The sequence below is a fragment of the Cervus canadensis genome, chromosome 1 (assembly GCF_019320065.1).
Source record: "Cervus canadensis isolate Bull #8, Minnesota chromosome 1, ASM1932006v1, whole genome shotgun sequence".
Taxonomy (NCBI): domain Eukaryota; kingdom Metazoa; phylum Chordata; class Mammalia; order Artiodactyla; family Cervidae; genus Cervus; species Cervus canadensis.
Window position 1 is genome coordinate 97,038,227 of NC_057386.1, and position 23,135 is coordinate 97,061,361.

General features: G+C 41.2%; 1 protein-coding gene across 1 annotated transcript in view; it reads left to right on the top strand.

Annotated features, from left to right (window-relative positions):
- The first annotated feature begins 241 nt into the window (after positions 1–241).
- Positions 242–23,135, top strand: part of C1H4orf45 (chromosome 1 C4orf45 homolog) — a 125,865-nt gene continuing 102,971 nt past the window's right edge. The window contains exons 1-2 of the mRNA XM_043487439.1: positions 242–352; positions 1,910–2,031. Coding sequence (XP_043343374.1) covers positions 1,968–2,031 — 64 coding nt within the window. The 5' untranslated portion in view covers positions 242–352; positions 1,910–1,967. The remainder of the gene's footprint in view (positions 353–1,909; positions 2,032–23,135) is intronic.

Consider the following 23,135-nt stretch of genomic DNA (forward strand, 5'->3'; position numbering starts at 1 on the left):
TATAGTTTCCTTTGTAGTGCAAAAGCTTTTAAGTTTCATTAGGTCCCATTTGTTTAGTTTTGCTTTTATTTCCAATAGAGAATGGGCTATATTTTAGGTGAGAGGCAACATTCTTTCACAAAGGTCAGAGCCTGCAAGACAGTACAGGCCACAGAGCACAAGGGTTAGAGCTAAAGGAACAGATCCAATTTGGAACAGGTCTGTTCTTTTCTGTTACACATCTATGCGGTCTGGTCATGCTCTGGTCATGCTCTTTGGAAGCTGGTGGTGGACAAGATGGTTATTTGAGATCTATACCTGTGGACAGAAAGAAGCTGAAGCAGGATTGGGCAGAGGAAGAAGCTGAACTGTGGTAAGGGCTCAACAAAGCCTTGGCTCACCAGGTGAAAAATGGTCCCATGACAGGTGGAAACATATGACTTTATCCCCTCATCTCACTGAGTCTTCTGACCATGCTGCCCAGGGAGGGCTTGACCTCTGACAGAGACCAGCTCCCTGCAACTAAAGCAGCCCCTTTAAAAAATTTATTTATTTGTTTTTGGCTGTACTGGGTCTTCGTTGCTGTGCAGGATTTTCTCTAGTTGTGGTGTGTGGGCTTCTCATTGCACTGACTTCAGTGGTTGTAGCACATGGGCTGAGTAGTTGCAGCAGCTCCTGGGCGATAGAGCACTGGCTCAACAGTTGTGGCACATGAGCTTAATTGCTGCGCAGCTTGTGGGATCTTCCTGGATTAGGGATCGAACCCGTGTCTCCTACATTGGCAGGCAGATTCTTTATCACTGAGCCACCAGGGAAACCCTAAAGCATACACCTGAAGGGAGACCTGGGGGCACATCCCTTTGCTAGCTGTCTAGCAACCCTCTCTATAATTCACATAGAGTGTTCTTAGCGTAATTTCTCTCAAACAAAAGACATTACATTTTCAGTAAAGAATACATGCTGTATATTTAAGATTGAATTCAAAATTGCCATTAGAGTTTATATTCCATGGATTATCAAATGGTCAATATTATATTTCCAGGAAGGTTGGAATTAGCTGTTGATTTATTCATCCCACAAACATTTCTTAAGTGTCTATTGGATAGTAGTCTCTGGAAATTGAAATATGAATAAAGATGCTTTTCCCTGAACTGGGAGTTGGATTCTAGTAGGAAGCAGAGAAAATAGACAAATGAAGCAAAGTGGAAGGAGTTTAACAGGTAGGTATAAAAAAGATGCCATAGAAGTTAAAAGGGCATGAAGGAGCCAGTGGTCAGCTGTGTCTGCAGACCTCCTCCTGGGAGAGGAGATGTGGGCTCCACCTCACAGAGAATAAGAAATATACCCAGAGGAATGTTACAGGAAGAACAAATGAATGGGTAAAGGCTCAGAAGAATGAAAGAGCATCTTACACGATGGGAACCACAAGTAGACTATGTGACTGAGGCATAGATTGTGTTTAAGGAAGTATTGGAATATGGGGGAAATATATAAGCAATTATTTTATTCATTTATTAATACAGTTTTTATTTGTATTTTATCTAGCCAGGTTTCCTCAAAAGCTTTTAACCACAAGTTTGTGATTTTTTTGTTTGGTTTTGTGATAACACCCTTCTGCACATTTTTTGAGGCTATGTTGAAAGATGGTGTTGATTGAGTCTGCCAGGTCATGGGTGCCGTAAGGCTGCTCTATTTCTAGTACCCTAACAGGTCTGTTCTTGACTTGATGTTGACAGATAAGGGAATGAGATGTTTGGGCACCATTCCTGGGGATGCTGCGGCTGTGTGTCTGTTCCTGGGGGCTGGAATACTGAACAGTGTTAGAAGGAACACTCTGCCTTCCTGTCATAATGAGTCCTTAGCAACCACCTAGTTCAGGTCACAGACAGGGAAAGGAGAGACAGCAGAGTCTTTGCTCTTTCTGGTGCAGATAAATTGGACTGAGGACGCTGGGAAAGAAAATCAGTAGCACAGCTACACCCTTGGCCATGGCGTGTGTAACCTTTCGAAAACCAGTATCAGCCACAGTGGGGAAGCAGATGGTGTTCACAGGTAAAGGGCTTTTCTGTATCTTTCACAAGGAGACTGAAGCTTCCTTAATCGCTCACCTATATGATACTCAAATGACAATGGACTTGAGGAGGAAAGAACCACACACACTTATTCTACATGATTCTGCAGCTCTTATTATGCACTCAGCCTGAGCTGAGTTGCCTTGAATAGATTTGTGATGCCCTGTTCTCACTAATTTAGGAATTTTTTCATATCATACAGTTTATGTTTTGTGTAACTGGGGCTGCTTTGATGTTAATACAAATTATAGTAGTGATCATATTTTCATTATTACTGATTTAAGTTTCTTGTATTTTTAGAAACTTGACATATTTGATTGATAAAAATTTGAGCAAGATGTAAGCTTAGTAAAATGTCGGCTGGCATTTTGTTCCTTCAACTTGCTTTAAATGATTTGGATGGTATGTCTGTGTGGAATTATGTATATGTATAATGGAATCACTTTGCTGTGTACCTCAAACTAATGAAACATTGTAAATAAACTATACTTCAGTTTTTTAAATGTAGTTAAATAGACTATGACTAATTGTGATTTCTGCAAGAAATGTCACAATTTTATCTTATTTCCTTTATGTTTTAAAATTACAAGCCTATTTTTAAGCATATCCCTTGCTTATCTGTAAATTCTCACTGCAATCCTGAGAAGCTTGGCTCCTGCTCTTTGCCACCCATTTATTTAACTGTTTAATTTCCACCGGGTCTCCCGCATTGCAGGCAGATTCTTTACCATCTAAGCCACTGGAGAAGCCATATGTATGTGTATACAAATATCAGAATTGCTAACCAGTACTTCAGGAGAAGAAACTTGGTCAGCTAGAGTACAATGCTTCCTTACCTTTTGCCTTTGGGCTTAGGGCTTTGCTCATTTCCAAAGTTACTTAAGGTCAAAGTTGCCAAAGGTCAGCTCCTTTCACCCACTCCCTCCAGTGAGATTGCTTTATATATTTGTAATACAGTTATTCTCCTGTCACTGTCTGAATTCTATTCTAAAATCCCCCAGACTCCTAAATGATTTTTTAAAATTTGCGTACACCAAGCTTTGGTCTCTGTGCTGTAAGTCTTCAGGTTTTAACAACTTCGTAAGGTCACGTACCCACCATGACAGTACTTTTCAACCCTTTAAATGTCCCTGTGCTTCACCTACACATCCCCCCTTTTCCCTCACTGAGTTCCTGGCAGCCACTGATCCTTTTTCTCTCTCTCAAGTTTTGCCTTTTCCTGGATATCATAGAGCTGGAATCATACAGTAGGTAGCCTTTTCAGATTGGCTTCATTCACTTGTCAATATGCATTGAAATTTCCTCCATGTCTTTTCATGGCTGGAGTATTCACTTATTTTTACCACTGAATAGCCTTCCATTGTAGGGTTGTATCACAATTTGTTGACCTAATCATCTTGGCAATTCTGGAAAAAAAAAAAACTTCTGTGAGACTTCCGCATGGATATGTTTTCAGATCAATTTGGTACACACTCAGCAGTGTGATTGCTGGATCATTTGGTAAGACTCTGTTTAGCTTTGTAAGAAACTGCCACGTTGAAATAAGTCAGAAAGAGAAATTGTATTGTATCTTAATGCATATGAGTAGAATCTGGAAAGATGGTACAGATGAGCTGTTGGCAGGGCGGGAATAGAGATGCACACAGAGAGGACAGATGTGTAGACACAGGAAAGGGGGAGTGAGACGAACTGGGAGAGAGAGATTGACACATATACGCTACCACGTGTAAAAAGTAACTAAGTAGTGGGAAGCTCTGAATGGCGCAGGGAGCTCAGCTCTGTGCTCTGGGATGACCTGAAGGGTGGGGTGGGCGTGAGTGGGAGGGAGGGTTAGGAGGGAGGGGATATATGTATCCATGTGGCTGATTCACTGCCTGCCTTGTACAGCAGAAACCACCACAGCATTGTAAAGCAGCTACACGCCAACAACAGCAACAAATCAGAAAAGCAGCTGCCAAATGGTCTTGCATAGCAGCTGTACCGTTTTGCGGTCTCGCTTGCAGTTAAGTGAGAGTCCCTGCTACTTGGCACCCACGTCAGCATTTGGTGGTCTTTCTGTTCTCACCTTTAGCCATTCTTACCAGATGTAGTTACGTCTCACTGCTGTTTTAATTCATAATTCCGTAATGGCCAACGATCATATACTAAATTGCCATCTGAATATTTTCTTTGATGTGATGTCTGTTCATAATGTTTGCCTATTATAAAATACTTGTTTATTTTCTTACTGTTGAGTTTGAACAGTTCTGCATGTATTTTAGAGACAAGTCTTTTATCAGATAAATGTTCTGATAAATATTTTCTCCTGGTTTGTGGCTTGTCTTCATTTTCTTAACATAGTCTTTGATAGAGCAGAGCACAAGTTTTAGTTTTAATAAACAACTTTAATACTTAGTTTAATAAACCACTTTAATATTTAACATTTATTAATTTAGTTTTAATAATTGATTTTTCTTTCATGATGCTTTTGATATTATATCTAAAAATGCATCACCACATCCAGAGTCTCCTAGATTTTTGTCCTTGTTTTCTTCTAAAATGTTTTCCTATTTTGTGTTTTCATTTGTCTATAATTCATTTCACAGTGATTTCGTGTCTTTTAAACTTTTCATTTCCATCAGCCAATTGATTTCCTTTTCTCCTTAAGCCAGCCTGGGTTGGGTTTTCTGTCACTTGCAGCCATGAATTTCTTATAATCTATGTCAGTGTGTACTTGGTTTCATGTATTTACATAGCTCAAATTCTTATCACTTTTGATAGGCTTCAGGTTTTACATTATGTTGATGCATAATAATTCACTTTGTGTTCTCCTATATTTTATATTTAAATCCCAAATTACCTCTGTTATAATTAAAGCTGCACAAATACTTTTGGGTATTTTTCCTTCTCTGTTATTTTCTCATGGTATATTAACAGTGAGTGGAATTAGGTGGTGAAAGATACAAACTTATTGAGGCCAGAGACTTCAGAGAATTGTATAAAATATTATGAACAATATATTTGTATTTAAAGTCTGCAAATAGTTTTAAAAATCACTGTTATTTATTTTTGATAATGGGGAGTTATATATCAACCTATTTGACTATAACATTTAAAATTTTTGTTATGAATATTTTAGAACATAACCCACTTACCTGCCACTCATATTCAACAATTTATCAAAAACTTCCCACATTTGATCACATAGTTTTTTTCTTTTTCATTTGCTAAAATATTTTAAAGTGAATTTCAGACATTCTATTATATCCTACATATTTCACAAGCATGCATGCTAAGTTGCTCAGTCGTGTCTGACTCTTTGAGACCCCATGGACAGGCTTCTCTATGGGATTTTCCAGGCAAGAATACTGGAGTGAGTGGCCATTTCCTTCTCCAGGGGATCTTCCCGACCCAGGGATAGAAGCTGAGTCTCCTATCTCTCCTGCATTGGCAGGGGGATTCTTTACCACTGAGCCACATGGGAAGTCCCACGTACTTCACTGTGCATCACTCCCCCTCCCAAATGAACATATTCTTACATAACCACTTTGTCATTATCACATCTAGCAAAATATAAAACTATCCTCTAACAGCATGTAATTACTAGTCCATGGTAATATTTCCCTCATTGCCTCTAAAATGCATTTTTACAGTTGATTGCAAAAATACAGATCTGAATTAGGTCCACACATTGCATTCAGTTGTGTTCTTTCCCTTGATGTCCTATAAGCTGATACAGGTGGAAGCAGTGACAGACTTTCTCTTCTTGGGCTCCAGAATCACTGTGGATGGTGACTGCAGCCATAAAATTAGAAGATGGTTGCTTTTTGGAAGAAAGGCTATGACAAACCTAGATAGCATATTGAAAAGCAAAGACAGGTCCATATAGTCAAAGCTATGGTCTTTCCAGTAGTCTTGTGTGGATGTGAGAATTGGACCATAAAGAAAGCTGAAGGCTGAAGAATTGATGTTTTCAAACTGTGATGCTGGATAAGAATCTTGAGAGTCCCTTGGATAGCAAGCAGATCAAACCAGCCAATCCTAAGGGAAATCAACCCTGAATACTCACTCATTGGAAGGACTGATGCTGAAGCTGAAGCTCCAGTACTTTGGCCACCTGATTTGAAGAGCCGATTCATTCGAAAAGACCCTGATGCTGGGAAAGAATGAAGACAAAAGGAGAAGAGGGTAGCCAAGGATGAGATGGTTTGATGGCATCACCAATTCAATGGACATGAACTTGGGTGAACTCTGGGAGAAGGTGAAGGACAGAGAGGCCTGGGTATGCTGCAATTCAGACATGACTTGGCGACTGAACAACGGCAACAGTAAGCTGGTACAGTCTTCTTTCTTTTCCTGTTGCAAAGACTGGGTCGGTCATCCAGCAGAAATACCTAACATTCTGAATTTGTCTGGTGTCATGTCATTTAATGTGTTCCTCTGTCCTCTGTGTTTTCCAAAATTGGAATCTGGCTCTTGAGGTCCAACTCTTTGGGCAAGCTTGTTGCTTGAATGCTGCTGTGGTCAACACATCATACACAGAGCAGACATTACAATTTTAATTTCTCTAAGACCCATCACTTAGGATCTTTCTAAGTTGTTGGGACTTAGTTCTCTTCTTTCTGAATTTGGAACTGATCTCAATGAGAAACTCATGGTCTTGTAAAGATATTGGTGTAAGTGGGTATGAACTCTGGTTAGGCAAATAAAAAGCTGATGTGCTGCATACTCTATATCAAATATTGTATAGTTCCAGTAAAAACATGGAAAATATTTTGTCCTATTAATAATTAATGAAAAAGCAATCAAATATGAGAAAGCATTTTAAAATTTATGCTGAATGCTGATATGTGAGGAAAAACTAAGTGGATTATCAGAGGATGAGACAATAGCTGAGAAGTTTTGCAGAAATTTTGAGGATGATTTCAGAGCACTTTTAAGAGTTTTATAGAGTTTTTACTAAAGCCTAATTTAATCTAGATAGCATATTAAAAAGCAGAGACATTACTGTGTCAACAAAGGTCCGTCTAGTCAAGGCTATGATTTTTCCAGTAGTCATGTATGGATGTGAGAGTTGGACTGTGAAGAAAGCTGAGCGCCAAAAAATTGATGGTTTTGAACTGTGGTGTTGGAGAAGACTCCTGAGAGTCCCTTGGACTGCAAGGAGATCCAACCAGTCCATCCTAAAGGAGATCAGTCCTGGGTGTTCATTGGAAGGACTGATGCTGAAGCTGAAACTCCAATACTTTGGCCACCTCATGCAAAGAGTTGACTCATGGGAAAAGACCCTGATGCTGGGAGGGATTGGGGGCAGGAGGAGAAGGGGATGACAGAGGATGAGATAGTTGGATGGCATCACTGACTCACTGGACATGAGTTTGGGTAAACTGGGAGTTGGTGATAGACAGGGAGGCCTGGTGTGCTGTAATTCATGGGGTTGCAAAGAGTTGGACACGACTGAGCGACTGAACTGAACTGAATTTAATTTTGGGGCTTCCCTAGTGGCTCAGATGATAAAGAATCTGCCTACAATGCAGGCGACCAGGTTTGATCCCTGGGTCGCAAAGATCACACGAAGAAGGGAGTGGCAACCCATTCCAGTATTCTCACTTGGAGAATTCCCTGAACAGAGGAGCCCTGCAGGCTACAGTCCATGGGATGGCAAAGAGTCAGACACAACTACACGACTTTCACTTTCAATTTAATTTTAAAGTCAAATTTTCCCTTTTTGCTGTAAGTGTAACACTCCTCATATTTATTGATAGCTATGATTGTTTTAATTTCAATCTCTTTCATCTCTAGTGAGACTCCATTATTCTGTGAGATGATTCATGTGTGTTTACTTAGTGTACAGCCACTAATGAACTAATTTGCTGACTCATTACATTTTCTTTTTCGGCCCAATTTTAATATTTTTTCCTTTAAAAAATATTTTTGATTCTAAATTTTTATTATATATATTTGAAATTGAATGTAACAATTAGAAATTGAATCCTCTTTGAATACTGAAAAGTTGGTCATGAGCTTCAGAGGATACAAAAATGAACAGGAATAAGATGTTTTTTTTGTCTTCTAGATACGTATAATCTGCTGTTCTTGTTATAACATCATAGGTTGTCCCATTTTGCTATTTAATCTAAATATTCACCACAGATGTCCTGGGAATGTAGTGTGACATAAAAAGGAGACAGAAATCCAATCCCAAAGGCCTTGAGGAGTCAAATGGAAGAGGTGGTGATGGAGGACCATGACCTTGTGGGATGCTTCACAAACTGCTCACTGTGCCTTTTAAGTTTTGTGTCCTACTCCTTTCTTTTGACTGGCATAATTAGAGAATAAATTGCCTCCTATATGATGGATGGATCTTAGATTTTATTTATTCTGCAACTAATAAAAGGATAGAGATTCTTGTGGAAAAAAGTGTCAGTAGGCCCAACTTTTAAAACTTTTTAAAAAAATTGATATGAAACATATACTTGAGTAAATACATTCACCTAGTGTCCAGCTAGATAACATTTTACAAAGTGAACACACCAATGCACTTACTTTTTAGATTAAGAACATGAATATTTTCGCCATCCTAAAATGTTCCTTTATACCGTTTCCCTACCAATTCCCCCAAAGTCAAACATAGTTTTTATGTTTAGAATCCATATGTTTTTGATAAATGTGAGTTTAATTTGATGGGGAGTACTTTTATTGTCTGTATTTTTGAAACATTTTATTTGCCGGTTTATTCTTTCATGTAAGTTTTATTATCAATTTGCTAAGTTTTATTACACAGTGAAGAGATTTTATAGTTAATGTTATTTTGGCATTAAAATGGCCTTACTATGAAAACTAATATCATAAACAAAATTCTGAAGTGATTTTAAAGTATATTAGAGCATGGTTATGTATTTTTACATCTGTTTGCAAACAAATGATACTATTTGTTTACTCAATTCCAGGTCCCATGCTGCTTTGAAGTTATAAAATTACATTTTAAAAGTTACATTTTTTATTAAGATTTTTAAAATAAATTTCTACTGGGTCCAAATTGAGAGACTGATGGAATAATTCCTATGGAATATTAAATTAAAAAGGCCCCATAAAAGATAATCTAATTTAGCCTATCATTTTTCAGATGAGAATACTGAGGTTCAGAGAACTGAGTCACCTGCTCAAGGTCACATAGTCTTGATCAGAAGGATGACAGCCTAGGCCTGCTTCTTGTTTGCATGATGAATGATGTACGTTATATCCAGGCGGGTGCGTGCATGCTCAGTTGTGTCTGATTCTTTGAGATCCCATGGACTGTAGCCCGCCAGGCTCCTCCATTTGTGGAATTTCCCAGGCAAGAATACTGGGTTGGGTTGGCATTCCCATCTCCGAGAGATCTTCCTGACCCAAGGGTCGAACCCATGTCTCTTGCATCTCCTGCATTGGCAGGTGGATTCTTTACCACTGAGCCACCTGGGAAGCCCAAGTTATTCCAGAGTACTAAGTAAATATATTAATGTATTTATTCAGCCATCAGAGATCTACTAGAAAATCTATACATGTAAACCAGAAATATTGCAGAATTCCACCATGGTACTTTTGTTAGAAATATATTAGAATTGGAAATACTCTCTAGGAAATGGCCAAAAAACATGATGAATGAAGCTATAAGTGGTGAAAGAAGTACATAAATGTGTATGTGATTTTGAAAAGCTCGCTCCATTAGCCTGGGTTTCTGACCCATTTATTTCATCTCGCTTTTTGCCCTGTGAAACTGTCACACTCATAGTTATGTCTCAAATGCAATTGTTCTAAAAATAGAAAATGACTTCATACAAAACTGCCAGTGGTTTCCTATTAGAAGAAAGAACCAAACAGTCCTCCTGGAAATTCAACTTAAGTCTCATCATTATAATTCAAGAAGCAAACATGTCACATTGTAAAAAACTAATTCATGATAAAGCTTACACATTTTCATGGGCCTGACACATTTAGTTGGCTAATCTGCATTTTATTCTGTAATTATAGCATGTGATTTGCCTGAATCAAAATTTATCTACAGGTGACAGCAGTTTCAAATAAATCCTACCTTAAATAATTGGCCAGGTGAATCATCACCGATGTGACTTCCAGAAAAAAAAAAATCAGTTGCTGGCATCACTCTGAAAAACATCTAAACCAAGCCCTTAGAAGAAGACTTCTAAGGACAAGCTTTGTCTCATACTCTAGTTTTTTGTTTTGTTTTTTAGACAATATACAACTTTATGGTATGAACTAAAGGAGAAGAGCTGATTTGCTTTTCTGGGCTTCGACTTAATTTTCCAAGGTTGATACTCTCTTAGGTTACATTAATATCACTATGGAGAAATGTGCTCAGGATTAAGTGAAAAATGTTTTGTGTTTTGGAGACAGGGTTTGAAAAAAGTAACTATTTTGTCAAAGATTAGCGGATGGTTCACTGTGCCACCTGCTAAGAAATCAACATGAGGAGCTCGTTTCAAGAAACAGAGCTGTCGTGTCCTCGCTCCTCCTAACCTTTTTTCTTTCATTCTTTTTATTGGAGTATAATTGATTTATAACGGTGTGTTAGTTTCAGTTGTAGAGCAAAGGGATTGAGTTATACATACATATACATTCCCTTTCAGATTCTTTTCCCATATAGGTTATTACAGAATATTGAGTATAGCTCCCTGAGCTATACAGTAGGTCATTATTGGTTATCTATTTTATATATGTTGTTGTTTAGTCACTAAACTGTGTCTGACTCTTGTGTAACTCCACGGACTGTAGCCTGCCGGGCTTCTCTGTCCATGGGATTTCCAGTGCAAGAATACTGGAATAGGTTCCCATTTCCTTCTCCTGGGTATCTTCTCAACCCAGGGATCAAACCCACATCTCCTGCATTGACAGGTGGATTCTTTACCACTGAGCCACCAGGGAAGCCTATTTTATATATAGGCATGTATATATGTTAATCCTAACCTCCTAATTTACCCTTTTCCCCACTCCTCTCACCTTTGGTAACCATGTTTGCTTTCTACATCAGTGAGTCTGTTTTGTAAATAACGTCATTTGTATAATTTTTTTTAGATTTCACATATAAGTGATAGCATATGATTTGCCTTTGACTTGCTTCCCTTAGTACAGTAATCTCTAGATCCATTCATGTTGTTGCAAATGGCATTATTTCATTCTTCTTATGGCTGAGTAGTATTTCGTTGTAAATATGTACCGCGTCTTTTTTGTCCATTCCTCTATTGATGGACATTTAGGATGTTTCCAAGTCTTGGCTATTGTAAATAGTGCTGCAATGAGCATTGGGGTGCAAGTACTTTTTGAATTAGAGGTTCCATCATTTCCAGACATATTCCCAGGAGTGGTATTGCTGGATCATATGGTAGCTCTATTTTTAGTTTTTTAAGGAAATTCCATACTGTTCTCCATAGTGGCCGTACCGATTTACATTCCCTCCGACAGTATAGGAGGGTGCCCTTCTCTCCACACTCTCGTCATCTTTTATTGTTTGTAGATATTTTGATGATGGCCATAGATTTGATTTGCATTTCTCTAATAATTAGTGATGTTGAGCATCTATTCATATGCTTGTTGGTCATCTGTGTATCTTCTTTAGAGAAATGTCTATTTAGGTCTTCTGTCCATTCTTTGATTGGGTTCTTTATTTTATTTTTTGATATTGAGCTATGTGAACAGTTTGTATACTGTTGGTTGCATCATTTGCAAATTCTCTCTCACCGTCCTTACATTGTCTTTTCTTCTTAACCCTTCTGCCCACAGTCTTCTCATCTGCAATTTGAGGCTAGTAGTAACTATTTCAGGTCAGGAAGTCTCCTGGAGAAGGGATGGGCTACCCACTCCAGTATTCCTGGGCTTCTCTGGTGGCTGAGACAGTAAAGAATCTGCCTGCAATGAGGGAAACCTGAGTTCTATCCCTGGGTTGGGAAGATCCCCTGGAGGAAGGCACGGCAACCCACGCCACTATTCTTGCCTAGAGAATCCCCATGGACAGAGGAGCCTGGTGGGCTACAGTCCATGGGGTCACACAGAGTCCGACATGACTGAGCAGCTAAACCCAGCACAGTATCTATTTCATGACATATTCTATGATGATTTAATGAAATGAGAATGCCTGATATAATAAGAATTCAATAACTTTTTGGACTTAAAAAATAATGTATGCTACTTATTTTCTTCAGAAGATCTTGGAGAGGACTCAAAAATCATCTTAGAATCCTATTTTTTATGCTAAATCAGCCAAGTACACATTATTTCCTAAAGTCTTAAGCCATAAGTGAATTTTTAATGGGCACAGAGAGAAAAAAAATCCAAGAATATCTAAACTCATGGTTTTTAAACTTCAATGTGCATTGTGAATCACCTGGGAAGCCTTGTTAAAATGTACATTTCTGATTCCAGGCTTGGGAGCCTGCATTTCTACTAAGCTCTCAGGAGACGCCCAAGCTGCTGATCACGGGACCACACCTTGAGCAGCGAGGACCTGAACTCTTCTGGCCCCTCTAGTCACTGTTGTGACCTTGGACTAGGTGTTTATCTCTCTGTGCCTCGTTTACATCATCTGAAAAACAGCAATATTAGTATCTACTTCATAGGGCTGCCAGGAGTTTTAAGTGAGTCAATGTACACAGAGTACTTAGACCACTGTCTGTATAATAATACTTAGAGCTCACACACACATACATTTTTAAGCTGCTAACTGTTGACCTTTTGTATCTTCTTATAAACCTGATCTAAATAATACCAAGGAAAGCAAGTTGCATTACAACAGTGTTGTGGGAGAATGGCAGGTTTTTAAAAAATTAATTACTTAATTAATTTTACTGGAGTATCATTGATTTACAATGTTGCATAATATAGAATAGCAGATTTTGGAATTCTTCAGGTTTACCGCCTGAATTCCCGTCATCTTGGTTAGGAAAACGACCCGACATTTTGTGGTCGGGAAGGATGGAGAGGTCGCCTTGGGGGCTCTCTTTGTCTGTCTCCCCTGAGTCGTGCTTCCCTCCCCTTTTTCCTCCTCTCCTGCTGTGGCAGATGCTAGCGAATTGTGCTTCTCAGCAGGTGATCAGGGGTGAAGTGCCTGCTATGTTACTAGCCCCAGTTGCTAGCAGTTATCTCAGAAAAGGTGGAACCTTTCACAGCTCCTACTAAAAGGCCCTTTTGACTACAGGTATCATGTTTTTTTAGTCATTCATTTATTTATTTATTTAACTTATTTATATTTGGTTGCACTGGGTCTTCATTGCTTTGCTCAGGCTTTCTCCATGTGCGGCGAGCAGGGGCTTCTCTTCTTGGCAGTGCTGGGGCTTCTCATTGCAGTGGCCTCTCTTGTTGTGGAGTACAGGCTCTAGGTGTATGGGCTTCGTTGCTCCAAGGCACGTGGAGTCTTCCCGGATCAGGGATCAAACCCATATCCCCTGCATTGGCAGGTGGATTCTTATCCACTGTGCCACCAGGAAAGTACCCACAGATATCATCTTTAACAAAATTACACCCTAGGGAAGAGTCCCAGACAGGTAGAAGGTTACCCACTCCTTTAAGAATAATGGTGCTTCTGGAGAAGGAAATGGCAAACCACTCCAGTATTCTTGCCTGGAGAATCCCCCCAGACAGCGGAACCTGGCTGGCTACAGTCCATGGGGTCGCGAAGAGTCGGACGCGACTAAATGACTTCACTTTCACTTTAAGAATAGCAGCGGTCTGAAAGTGACCTCGAAACACTTACAGTGGTCAAATCATTTCTCTGAGGCAGCACTTTCTAAAATAAGGAAATAATTTCTGAAAACTATAGAATTGCAGGCAAGGCAGTCATTTGAGAGGAGGAAGTTCTGTATCCGGGGTTGAGCTGCACAGACCTGGCAAGGAGCCCCAGCACCCCATTTCCAAGCTGGGGCTGAGCAGGATTGACCTTCCCTGATGAGGACTTGGGAGCCTGAGGAAAGCTTCTGGAGGAGGAAAAGCGGCTCGGGTTTATTTCCAAGCCTCATTCTTGTTGGTCAAGGGACCTGCCTGGGAATGGAGGTGGGAGGACCGGAACCCCACGGTCCTGGCAGAGCCAGGAACCCCACGTGGGTCGGATGAGTGCAGCACCTCCCAGGTTTACCAGACACCGATGAACACTCATTGGCACACAGTTGGGGGAAGTCGGGGGCCATTGAGGAACAGGAGACTTGGTGAGCCTGGAAATGGGAGCCACATCCACTTTCCATGAGCAATACTAAGACCTCCCTGCAGGGGACTCTGAACTAACCAGTTCCAGAGTTAGGGCACTTATTCTTGTCATGTGATGTGTAGAAGAACCACTTGTCGAGACATTTATGAATGCAGAAAGCCCCAAATTCTGGGTTAGTTTTTCTGGGGAGTTGGAACCTGCCCTCAAACAAGCACATGGAGAGACTCTGACACAGGGGGTCATGTGACACTTTGTGGGGCACATAGCCCCTTGGACAGCAGGAACTATTCCTCCTCTGCCCCCGGAAGGTCACAGTTCCTCCAAGGCTGGAGGTCTAACTGGCCTCTAGTCAGAACAGAAGTCTTAGCTCACAACCGTTGGTTTTTGTCTTTTTTTAATTAAAAAATTTGTTTTAGCCCAATGTTCACTGTGGTGACTCAGCGGTAAAGAATCCACCCGCAATGCCAGAGATACGGTTCCCATCCCTGGGTGGGGAAGATCCCTCGGAGAAAGATGTGGCAACCCACTCCAGTATTCTTGCCTGGAGAAATGCCATGGACAGAGGAGCCTGGTGGGCTACAGTCCACGGGGTCATGAAAGTCAGACACGACTTACCAACTAAAAACAACAATGTTCACTGCAGTACTATTTACAATAGCTAGGGCGCAGAAGCCCGAGAAGGCAATGGCACCCCACTCCAGTACTCTTGCCTGGAAAATCCCATGGACGGAGCAGCCTGGTGGCTGCGGTCCATGGGGTCGCTAAGAGTCGGACATGACTGAGCGACTTCACTTTCACTTTTCACTTTCATGCATTGGAGAAGGAAATGACAACCCACTCCAGCGTTCTTGCCTGAAGAATCCCAGGGACGGGGGAGCCTGGTGGGCTGCCGTCTATGGGGTCGCACAGAGTCAGACACGACTGAAGCGACTTAGCAGCAGCAGCAGCAAGGCACAGAAGCAACCTAGATGTTTCATGTCCATCAATAGATGAATGAATAAAGAAGTTGTGGTACGTATATACAATGGAATATTAGTCATGAAAAAGAATGAATATGAGTCAGTGGTAGTGAGGTAGATGAAACTAAAACCTGTTATACAGAGTGAAATAGGTCAGAAACAGAAAAACAAATATTGTATATTAACGCACATATATATGGAATCTAGAAAAACAGTACTGATGAACCTATTTGTAGGGCAGGAATAAAGATGCAGACATAGTGAACGGACTTGTGGACAGAGGGGGAAAGGAAGGGTGGGGTGAATTGAGAGAGTAGCATTAACATATATACACTATCATGTGTAAAATAGACAGCTAGTGGGAAGCTGATGTATAGCCCAGGGAGCTCAGTTCGGTGATCTGTGATGACCTGGAGGATTGAGGGGAGTGGGAGCAATATTCAAGAGGGCGGGGATAAATGTATACATATAGCTGATTCATGTTGCTGTGCGGCAGAAATCACCAGAACATTGTAAGACAGTTATCCTCTAATTAAATGTAAATTTAAAAAATTATATTTGATTTGCAATGTTGTGTTAGTTTCAGGTGTACACTAAAGTGAATCAGTTATACATATGCATGCATGCTAAGTTGCTTCAGTTTTGTCCAACTCTTTGCGACCCTTTGGACTGTAGCCCACCAGACTCCTCTGTCCATGAGATTCTCCAGGCAGAGTGGGTTGTCATGTCCTCTTCCAGAGGATCTTCCCAACCCAGGGATCGAATCTGAGTCTCTTGCCCTGGCAGGAGGATTCTTTACCAAGTCACTTGGGAAGCCCCAGTTATATGTATCCATGTATCTATTCTCACATGCATATTTTTTAAATATAAAGGTTTCTAAGTGTAATTTAAAGGCTCAATTTTTTTTTTAAAGATGGGAACATTTATATAGTTCAAATTATTGTATGTTATTTCATTCTGTAAATGATGATATAAAATGAAATATGTCTTTCAGCCCAATGGATTATGGCCATGATAACAGGATAATTAGGAATCTAAGTAGTCAAAACATGCAAACAAAGCTATCTGATGTTAAGATTAGTGAATAAATGCTAATGGCAATCAGGTCAGCTAAATTCTTTGTTTATAGCAAGGAAACAATACCACCCACATCTCTTTCTTTTACAGATTTCCAGACTCTTTCAAACTTCAATTCACAAGCTAAGTAGCCACCTTTCTTTTCACAATGTGGAAGCAGAAAAAAGTAGACATGCTAGTCACGTGGGCTAAGTAAAGATGTTTAAAAGCACACACCTTTGATTTGACAATCCTCAGAACTGACATGGTAGATCTCATTCATTTCCTTTCCTGGGGATTGTGCAGCCACTTAGGACATGGGTCCCACCACTGGACTATACTCCCTCTGGGGACCTCCTAGAGGGCAAGTGGGTGCCTGGATGCACACCGCTCACACACATGCTTTCACAGTGGAAATGACCTGAGGACTGTCAGATCCTCTTGTTTGCAGGGATTAAAAAATTAGGTTTTCACTTCCAGGTCACAGGGATTTTTTTTTTCTCAATTCCAATGTCTTAGACTTCCTTGAGGGGCTTCCCAGATGGTGCCAATGATAAAGAATCCTGCCAGTGCAGGAGACCTAAGAGATGTGGGTTTGATGCCTGAGTCTGGAAGATCCCCAGAAGGAGGGCCTGGCAACCCACTCCAGTATTCTCGTCTGTAGAATCCCATTGACAGAGAAGCCCAGTAGGCTACCTCCATAGTCACAGAGTCGGACGCGCCTGAAGCGACTTAGCACGCATGCACAGACCTCCTTGAAATGACCACCCCACCCCCACCCAAGTTATAGCTTATCACTGACCCTGGATCATACTTACTCAGAAAAGACTGAATGAGAACTTGCAGTAAATCCTCAACCCTGTCGTAGGGGAAGTGTTGTGGAAAGACCATCTGATTGTATGGATTTCTGACATGAGGACTATAAAGTAGGAAGTTATTTACACTGCGCTATATATTGGTCAAGAATCCCATCAATCACTGTTAAATAAACAGTCCCCACTGCAACTCCCACTCCAACTAGAGGGCTTGGAGGAAGCAGCTTGTCCACAATCAATGCAGGAAATTGAAATCCTCTGCCTCTGTGATTTGGGGTTTGAGCACCTTTATTTGGCTTTCTTCATCTTAAGTCACGCGGCCTTGGAGGATGGCTTTGGAAGATTCAGCCGTGGTATTAAGCTGGACTATCTCTCAAAAATGATCTCCAAATTTGGGTGGGAATTTGTCTAGTCATTTTTGTCTGATGATATAACACAATAACTATATCTATAAACACTCACTTCATCACTGGGAATCACCTAAAAAAAAAAAAGCAAGGTGTCTTAGCTAAAATGTTTGGGAGTTGAAACAGACGTTTGAGGCTGAGATTGTGGCCAAAGGCTGAGATTGTATGAAAAATGAGGACTATGTGTTTAAGTAGACAGTCCAGAGTTCTCAGAAAATGGGATTGAGTAGGTGAAAGACAAATGGAACGGAAAAGACCCCCACCCCACCTGGCACAAAGGCAGAGGGTCTAAGCTCGGGAATACCTATTTTCTCATATCTTGACCAGATGCAATTGAGAAAATAAAAGTGACTTGAATATAAGGTGGCTCCAAAGACAACTTCTGCCATGACCGTTCTTCTTGTTGTCTGTTCATCCTAAGGCATCACAAACATGGGGCCTTCTATCAACTCCCACCTTCGTCTAATGACTGCTATATCTTACCCTCCCCATCTCCCTCATCTTCTCTTCTGTAGTTACAAAGAGATGGAGGAAGAATGAAGAATAAAACAAAAGTTGCACAGAGATCATCACAAACCTTAGCTGGTCTTTGTTTACATTTGTCAAAGTCCTACTGATTTAAGGAATCTTGACTAGAGCTTTGCACTTCAGCTCCATTACAGGCCTGACTTACTGTAGCCACACCCCAGCCGGCAGATCCAACAGCCAGGTGACTGGCGTCCCCTCCTTGACATGTCCTCTGCACTCTGGCTTTGGTTTGTCCTCTGGTCCAGGCTGAGACCTTGTTCCAGCCATACGTGCCTAGTCTGAGGATGACCAGCGTCCCCAGCTTACCCTGGAGGAAGGGTTTCCTGGGACACTGGAAATTTCAGTGCTAAAACTGGATGAGTGGGTCACCCTAACTCTGTCCCTGAGCTGCTGCCCCATCCTGGCCAGCCTGCTCAACCCAACACATTTACTTGTAGATGTGGATAGAAGTCATTATCTGAATTTTGCACAAAGCAGGGTGGGGAAGTGTTGGTGCTGTCAGGGCACCAAGCCAGAGTTCCTTCCTGTGTGGGCATTACTGCCTTCCTCCCTGGCACTCAGAGGAAGATGAAGAGGACCAGGCTTTGCCACAGAGCTCAGTAGGTAGATGCACCCCTCTGCTCTGAGGACATCTCGCTCAGTTGCAGACGTGTGTGTTCACTGGCCTCTGCCTCTGTCTCATCTGGCGCTGCTGTTTCTCTTAACTAAAGACCACATGTTTTCCATGTCTGTGGTCCTATTTCTGTTTCGTTAACAAGTTGAACTGAATCTTTTTTTTTCAGATCCCACATATAAGTGGTATCATAAGATTTGTCTTTGTCTGACTTCATTTAGTATGAAAATCTCAGGTCTATCCATGTTCCTGCATTATTTCATTCTTTATGACTAATATTCCATTTTATATATATGTACGTGTATATATATATACATATATATGTATATATACATATATATGTATATATATATATATAAGCCTATATATATATATAGGCTTCCTTGATAGCTCAATTGGTAAAGAATCTGCCTGAGACCTCGGTTCGATTCCTGGGTCAGGAAGATCCACTGGAGAAGGGAAAGGCTACCCACTTCAGTATTCTGGCCTGGAGAATTCCATGGACCGTATAGTCCATGGGGTCAAAAAGAGTTGGACACGACTGAGCAAATTTCACTTCATATATATGTATACCACATTTTTCTTTATAGGGAACATGGGGAGAGGGATAAATTAGGAGGTTGGGATAACATGTACACGTGACTATATATAAACTGAATAACCAAGAAGGACCCACTGTTTAGCACAGGGACCTACTAATCAATCTTTATACTCAATTTTTTATAATAATCTATAAGGGAAAAGAACTTGTAAAAGAATATATGTATGTATCTGAATCACTGTGTTGTACACCTGAAACTAACATGATACTGTAAATCAACTGTACTTCAATAAAAAAAAAATTTTTTAAAAAGTTGTTTATAAAAATATAGGAAAAGAGGATTGTTAGACATGACACCAAAAGCACAACCCATGAGAGAAAACACTACTGTGGACTTTGGAAATTTTAAAACTTTTACACTGCAAAGATACTGTTGAGAGAAAAACATAAAATAAAATAGACCACTTGTACCAGATCATCTAATGAGTTCATCATAAACACAAGCAGAAGATCCTGAATCTATCCTAAATTGTTTCCAGTGACCCAAGGTGGCCTCAAATTTTACAAAGGGGCAAGACCAACATTCTGGGCTATCACACTTGCTTGTTGTTATTCAGTCGCTCAGTTGTGTCTGACATTTTGTGACTCCATGGGCTGCAGCACACAAGGCTTCCCCGTCCTTCACCACCTCCAGGAGCTTGCTCAAACTCATGTCCATCAAGTCGGTGATGCCATCCAACCATCTCGTCCTCTGTCGTCCTCTTCTCCTCCTGCCTTCAATCTTTCGCAGCATCAGTCTTTTCCAATGCGTTGGCTCTTTGTGTCAGGTGACCAAAGTATTGGAGCTTAAGCTTCAGCATCAGTCCTTCCAATGAATATTCAAGATTGATTGCCTTTAGGATGGACTGGTTTGATCTCCTTGCAGTCCAAGGGACTCTCAAGAGTCTTCCCCAGCACCACAGTTGAAAAGCATAAATTCTTTGGTGCTCAGCCTTCTTTATGGTCCAACTCTCACATCCATACATAACTACTGGAAAAACCATAGACACTTGCTTAGAGGCAAAAAATAATAAGGTCTTTTTTAAAAAAAAATATTTTGGGTTTTTTTCCCCCTTGCTCTCAATGATCAGTTGTCCGTGTATTTGACCAGTCTCTATCAGCAGTCCTACCTAACATTAGGGTTGGGTAAGTCATGTAAGGGTTTCCCTAGTGGCTCAGATGGTAACGAATCTGTCTTCAGTACAGGAGACCTGGGTTCAGTCCCTGGGTTGGGAAGATCCCCTGGAGAAGGAAATGGCAACCAGCTCCAGTATTCTTGCCTGGAGAATTCCATGGACAGAGTAGCCTGGGCTACAGTCCATGGGGTCACAAGCAGTCACACGTGACTGAGGGGCTAACATTTTCACATTTTCAAGTTGTAAAGTGCAAACAAGAAGGACGGCATAATCCATTAGCTATTCTGAACTTGTCACAAACTAAACAAGCTGGGTTTGTGCCTTGTCACTTAGGGACTCTGGAACTACATTTCCCAGAACTTCCTTCTCCACAGTTTTAATCAGGAAGCTGTTTAGTGTGAGACCAGAAGGCAGAAGAAAAGCCGTCGACAATATGTCTGGGCCACCAGGTGCTGCTGTGGCCACTGACCTTGGCTCACCTTCCATACCTCCTTCATTCTCACTGACTCCGGGGCCAGGTGGTGTTTAGCCTCCAATCTGGAGGCTTGGAGGCTGTGAGAGACCCCCTGGGGTTCAGCTGATCCTTGTGGGTTCCAGTTTATCCTGCAACAGGAAAGCCCACTTTAAGTGGAAAAAGGGCACCTGGATGCAGTAGCCAGCATCCTAGATTTTCACAGCTAACTCACCCCTCGCTCGTTCCATCTCGCCTCCCTGTGTCTTACTGCCCCAAGACTCTCTGTTCACCATTTTCAAATCCACATTGACTTGAGCATTTCCTCTGATCTGCTGCTTGTCTTCAGCATCTGAGTCACTTCCCTGACCATGCATGGTGGCTGTCTCACAGGCAGAGTCTTTCCTGTGGAGCTGGGGGACCAGGACTCCTGGGACTCACCTTCTTTATGGTTCCGGCTTCAGAGAATAAGGAGATAGGACATGGCCTTAGCACCCAGGTCAGCCCAATGTAGAGCACAGTTTCAAAAACATTTCTGGAAGGAAGGCGAGAAGGTACTGATGAACTGACAAGTCCTTAAGAAGTGTACAGTCTGGCATTTTCCTTTATTACATTATTCTGGCACTAACATACATGTTGGACCAATCATTCTACTATCTAGAGAGTCATTCTGCATACCTCTGAAACCCCTAAGTGGGGTCAATAATTATCTCAGCATAAAAGGACAAGGCAGAGGGAACACATCAGTTTCTTCTCTGTGCTCGATTTTTTTTTAAGTACTTATTTATTTGACTGCATTGGGTCTTAGTTGCAGCATGCAGGATCTTAGTTGTGGCACACAGACTCTCTAGTTGTGGCGTAGGGACCCCAGAGCATGTGGGATCTGAGATTCCTGACCACAGGTTGAACCCATGTCCCCTATATTACAAGGCAGATTCTTAACCGCTGGACCACCAGGGAAGGCCTGTCTGTGCTCACTTTGCCGGGAGTAGATGTATGTTTGTGGAAAGCACAGGAGTCCTCTGAGGTGTCGCCTATCTCTTTCTTATCCAAAATGTCTCTGCCTCTCCTTTCTCTGTGGTTTCTGTGGTCACTAATCGAACACTGCTGAGACCGGCATCAGAAACAGATTTCAGACAAAGAGTTTCCACCTACTCCCTTCACTCTACACCCTGCTCACCCAACACCTCAAACCTTTCCAGGGAGGTGGTTATATCTGTTCATGCTTCTTTGGAGGGGAGAGATTTGCTTTTTAGTGGAAATGGAAAATTAAGGTACTGCATATGCATTGCAGGCAGCCACAGGAGGGAATCATTACAAGTTCAAAGGCAATGCATTTATCCCTCTCTTTTTACCGATGGCCCAGCTGCTGCTCACCCAGCATCTCCTTGTGGGGGTGGGGGGTAATTTCTCCTGTAAAAGTGAGAAATTGAGAGCCCAGCAGGATTCCCCACTCTAGTCTTTTTAACTTGACAAGCAAGCATGAAGTAGCTAGGTTGCAGCTACAAGGGGTTACCAGAGAAAAGGTGGGAAAGTGAAACAGGAAAGATGACAATCTAGAAAGTCTCCCTAACAAAAAAGGAAAAGGAAAAAAGAAGCAATAACAAAATTAATCTTCTTCCCTCTTCTGTTAACTAGAAAATTGGAAACTAGAAAAAGAGCTGTCATTTTTAAATTATTGCATTTTCCCCAATAGTAATTAATATGAAAAAGTAACACCTGATGGAGCAAAAGCACTGCTATTTTGTAATTTGGGTGTTGCAGTAGTAAGTGGGTTAAATAGAGGGCAGCTAACTGGTCCTTGATTATTGATTTGATTTCTTCATCTGCTGGAAGGACTAACCAGCATTGGCAGAGGGTGGAAAATTCTGAGGTGGTCCTCTATGAACCTGTTCATGTCGTAGTGGTCTGGTTAATGGAGATAGTTGGCTGTGATGCTGGGAATCTGCTTTTCATTCCATTTCTCCTACACAGGTCACAGGAACATTAGATGGGTTCCCATCCCCACATTTCATCATGTATTTGATTGTATATTAATTTTTTAATATTTTGGCCATGCAGCATAGCACGTGGGATCTTAATTCCCCAATCAGGGATTGATCCTGTGCCCCCTGCATTGTAAGCATGGAGTCTTAATCACTGGGCCACCAAGGAAGTCCCATACTTATATTTTAAAGTTACAAATTCTAATTTTTCAGACTTGTGTGTTGACTTCATCAACCTGTCCAAATTCTGCTCAAGACCCACATTTCCCCTGACAGAAGCTGCTCTCCTTCTCAGGTGGGACTCAAACGCAGCCACATCAAATTGGGATTTAAACCCACAGTCTCTGACTTAGGAGGGGATTTGAATCCACTTTCTTTTGATTGA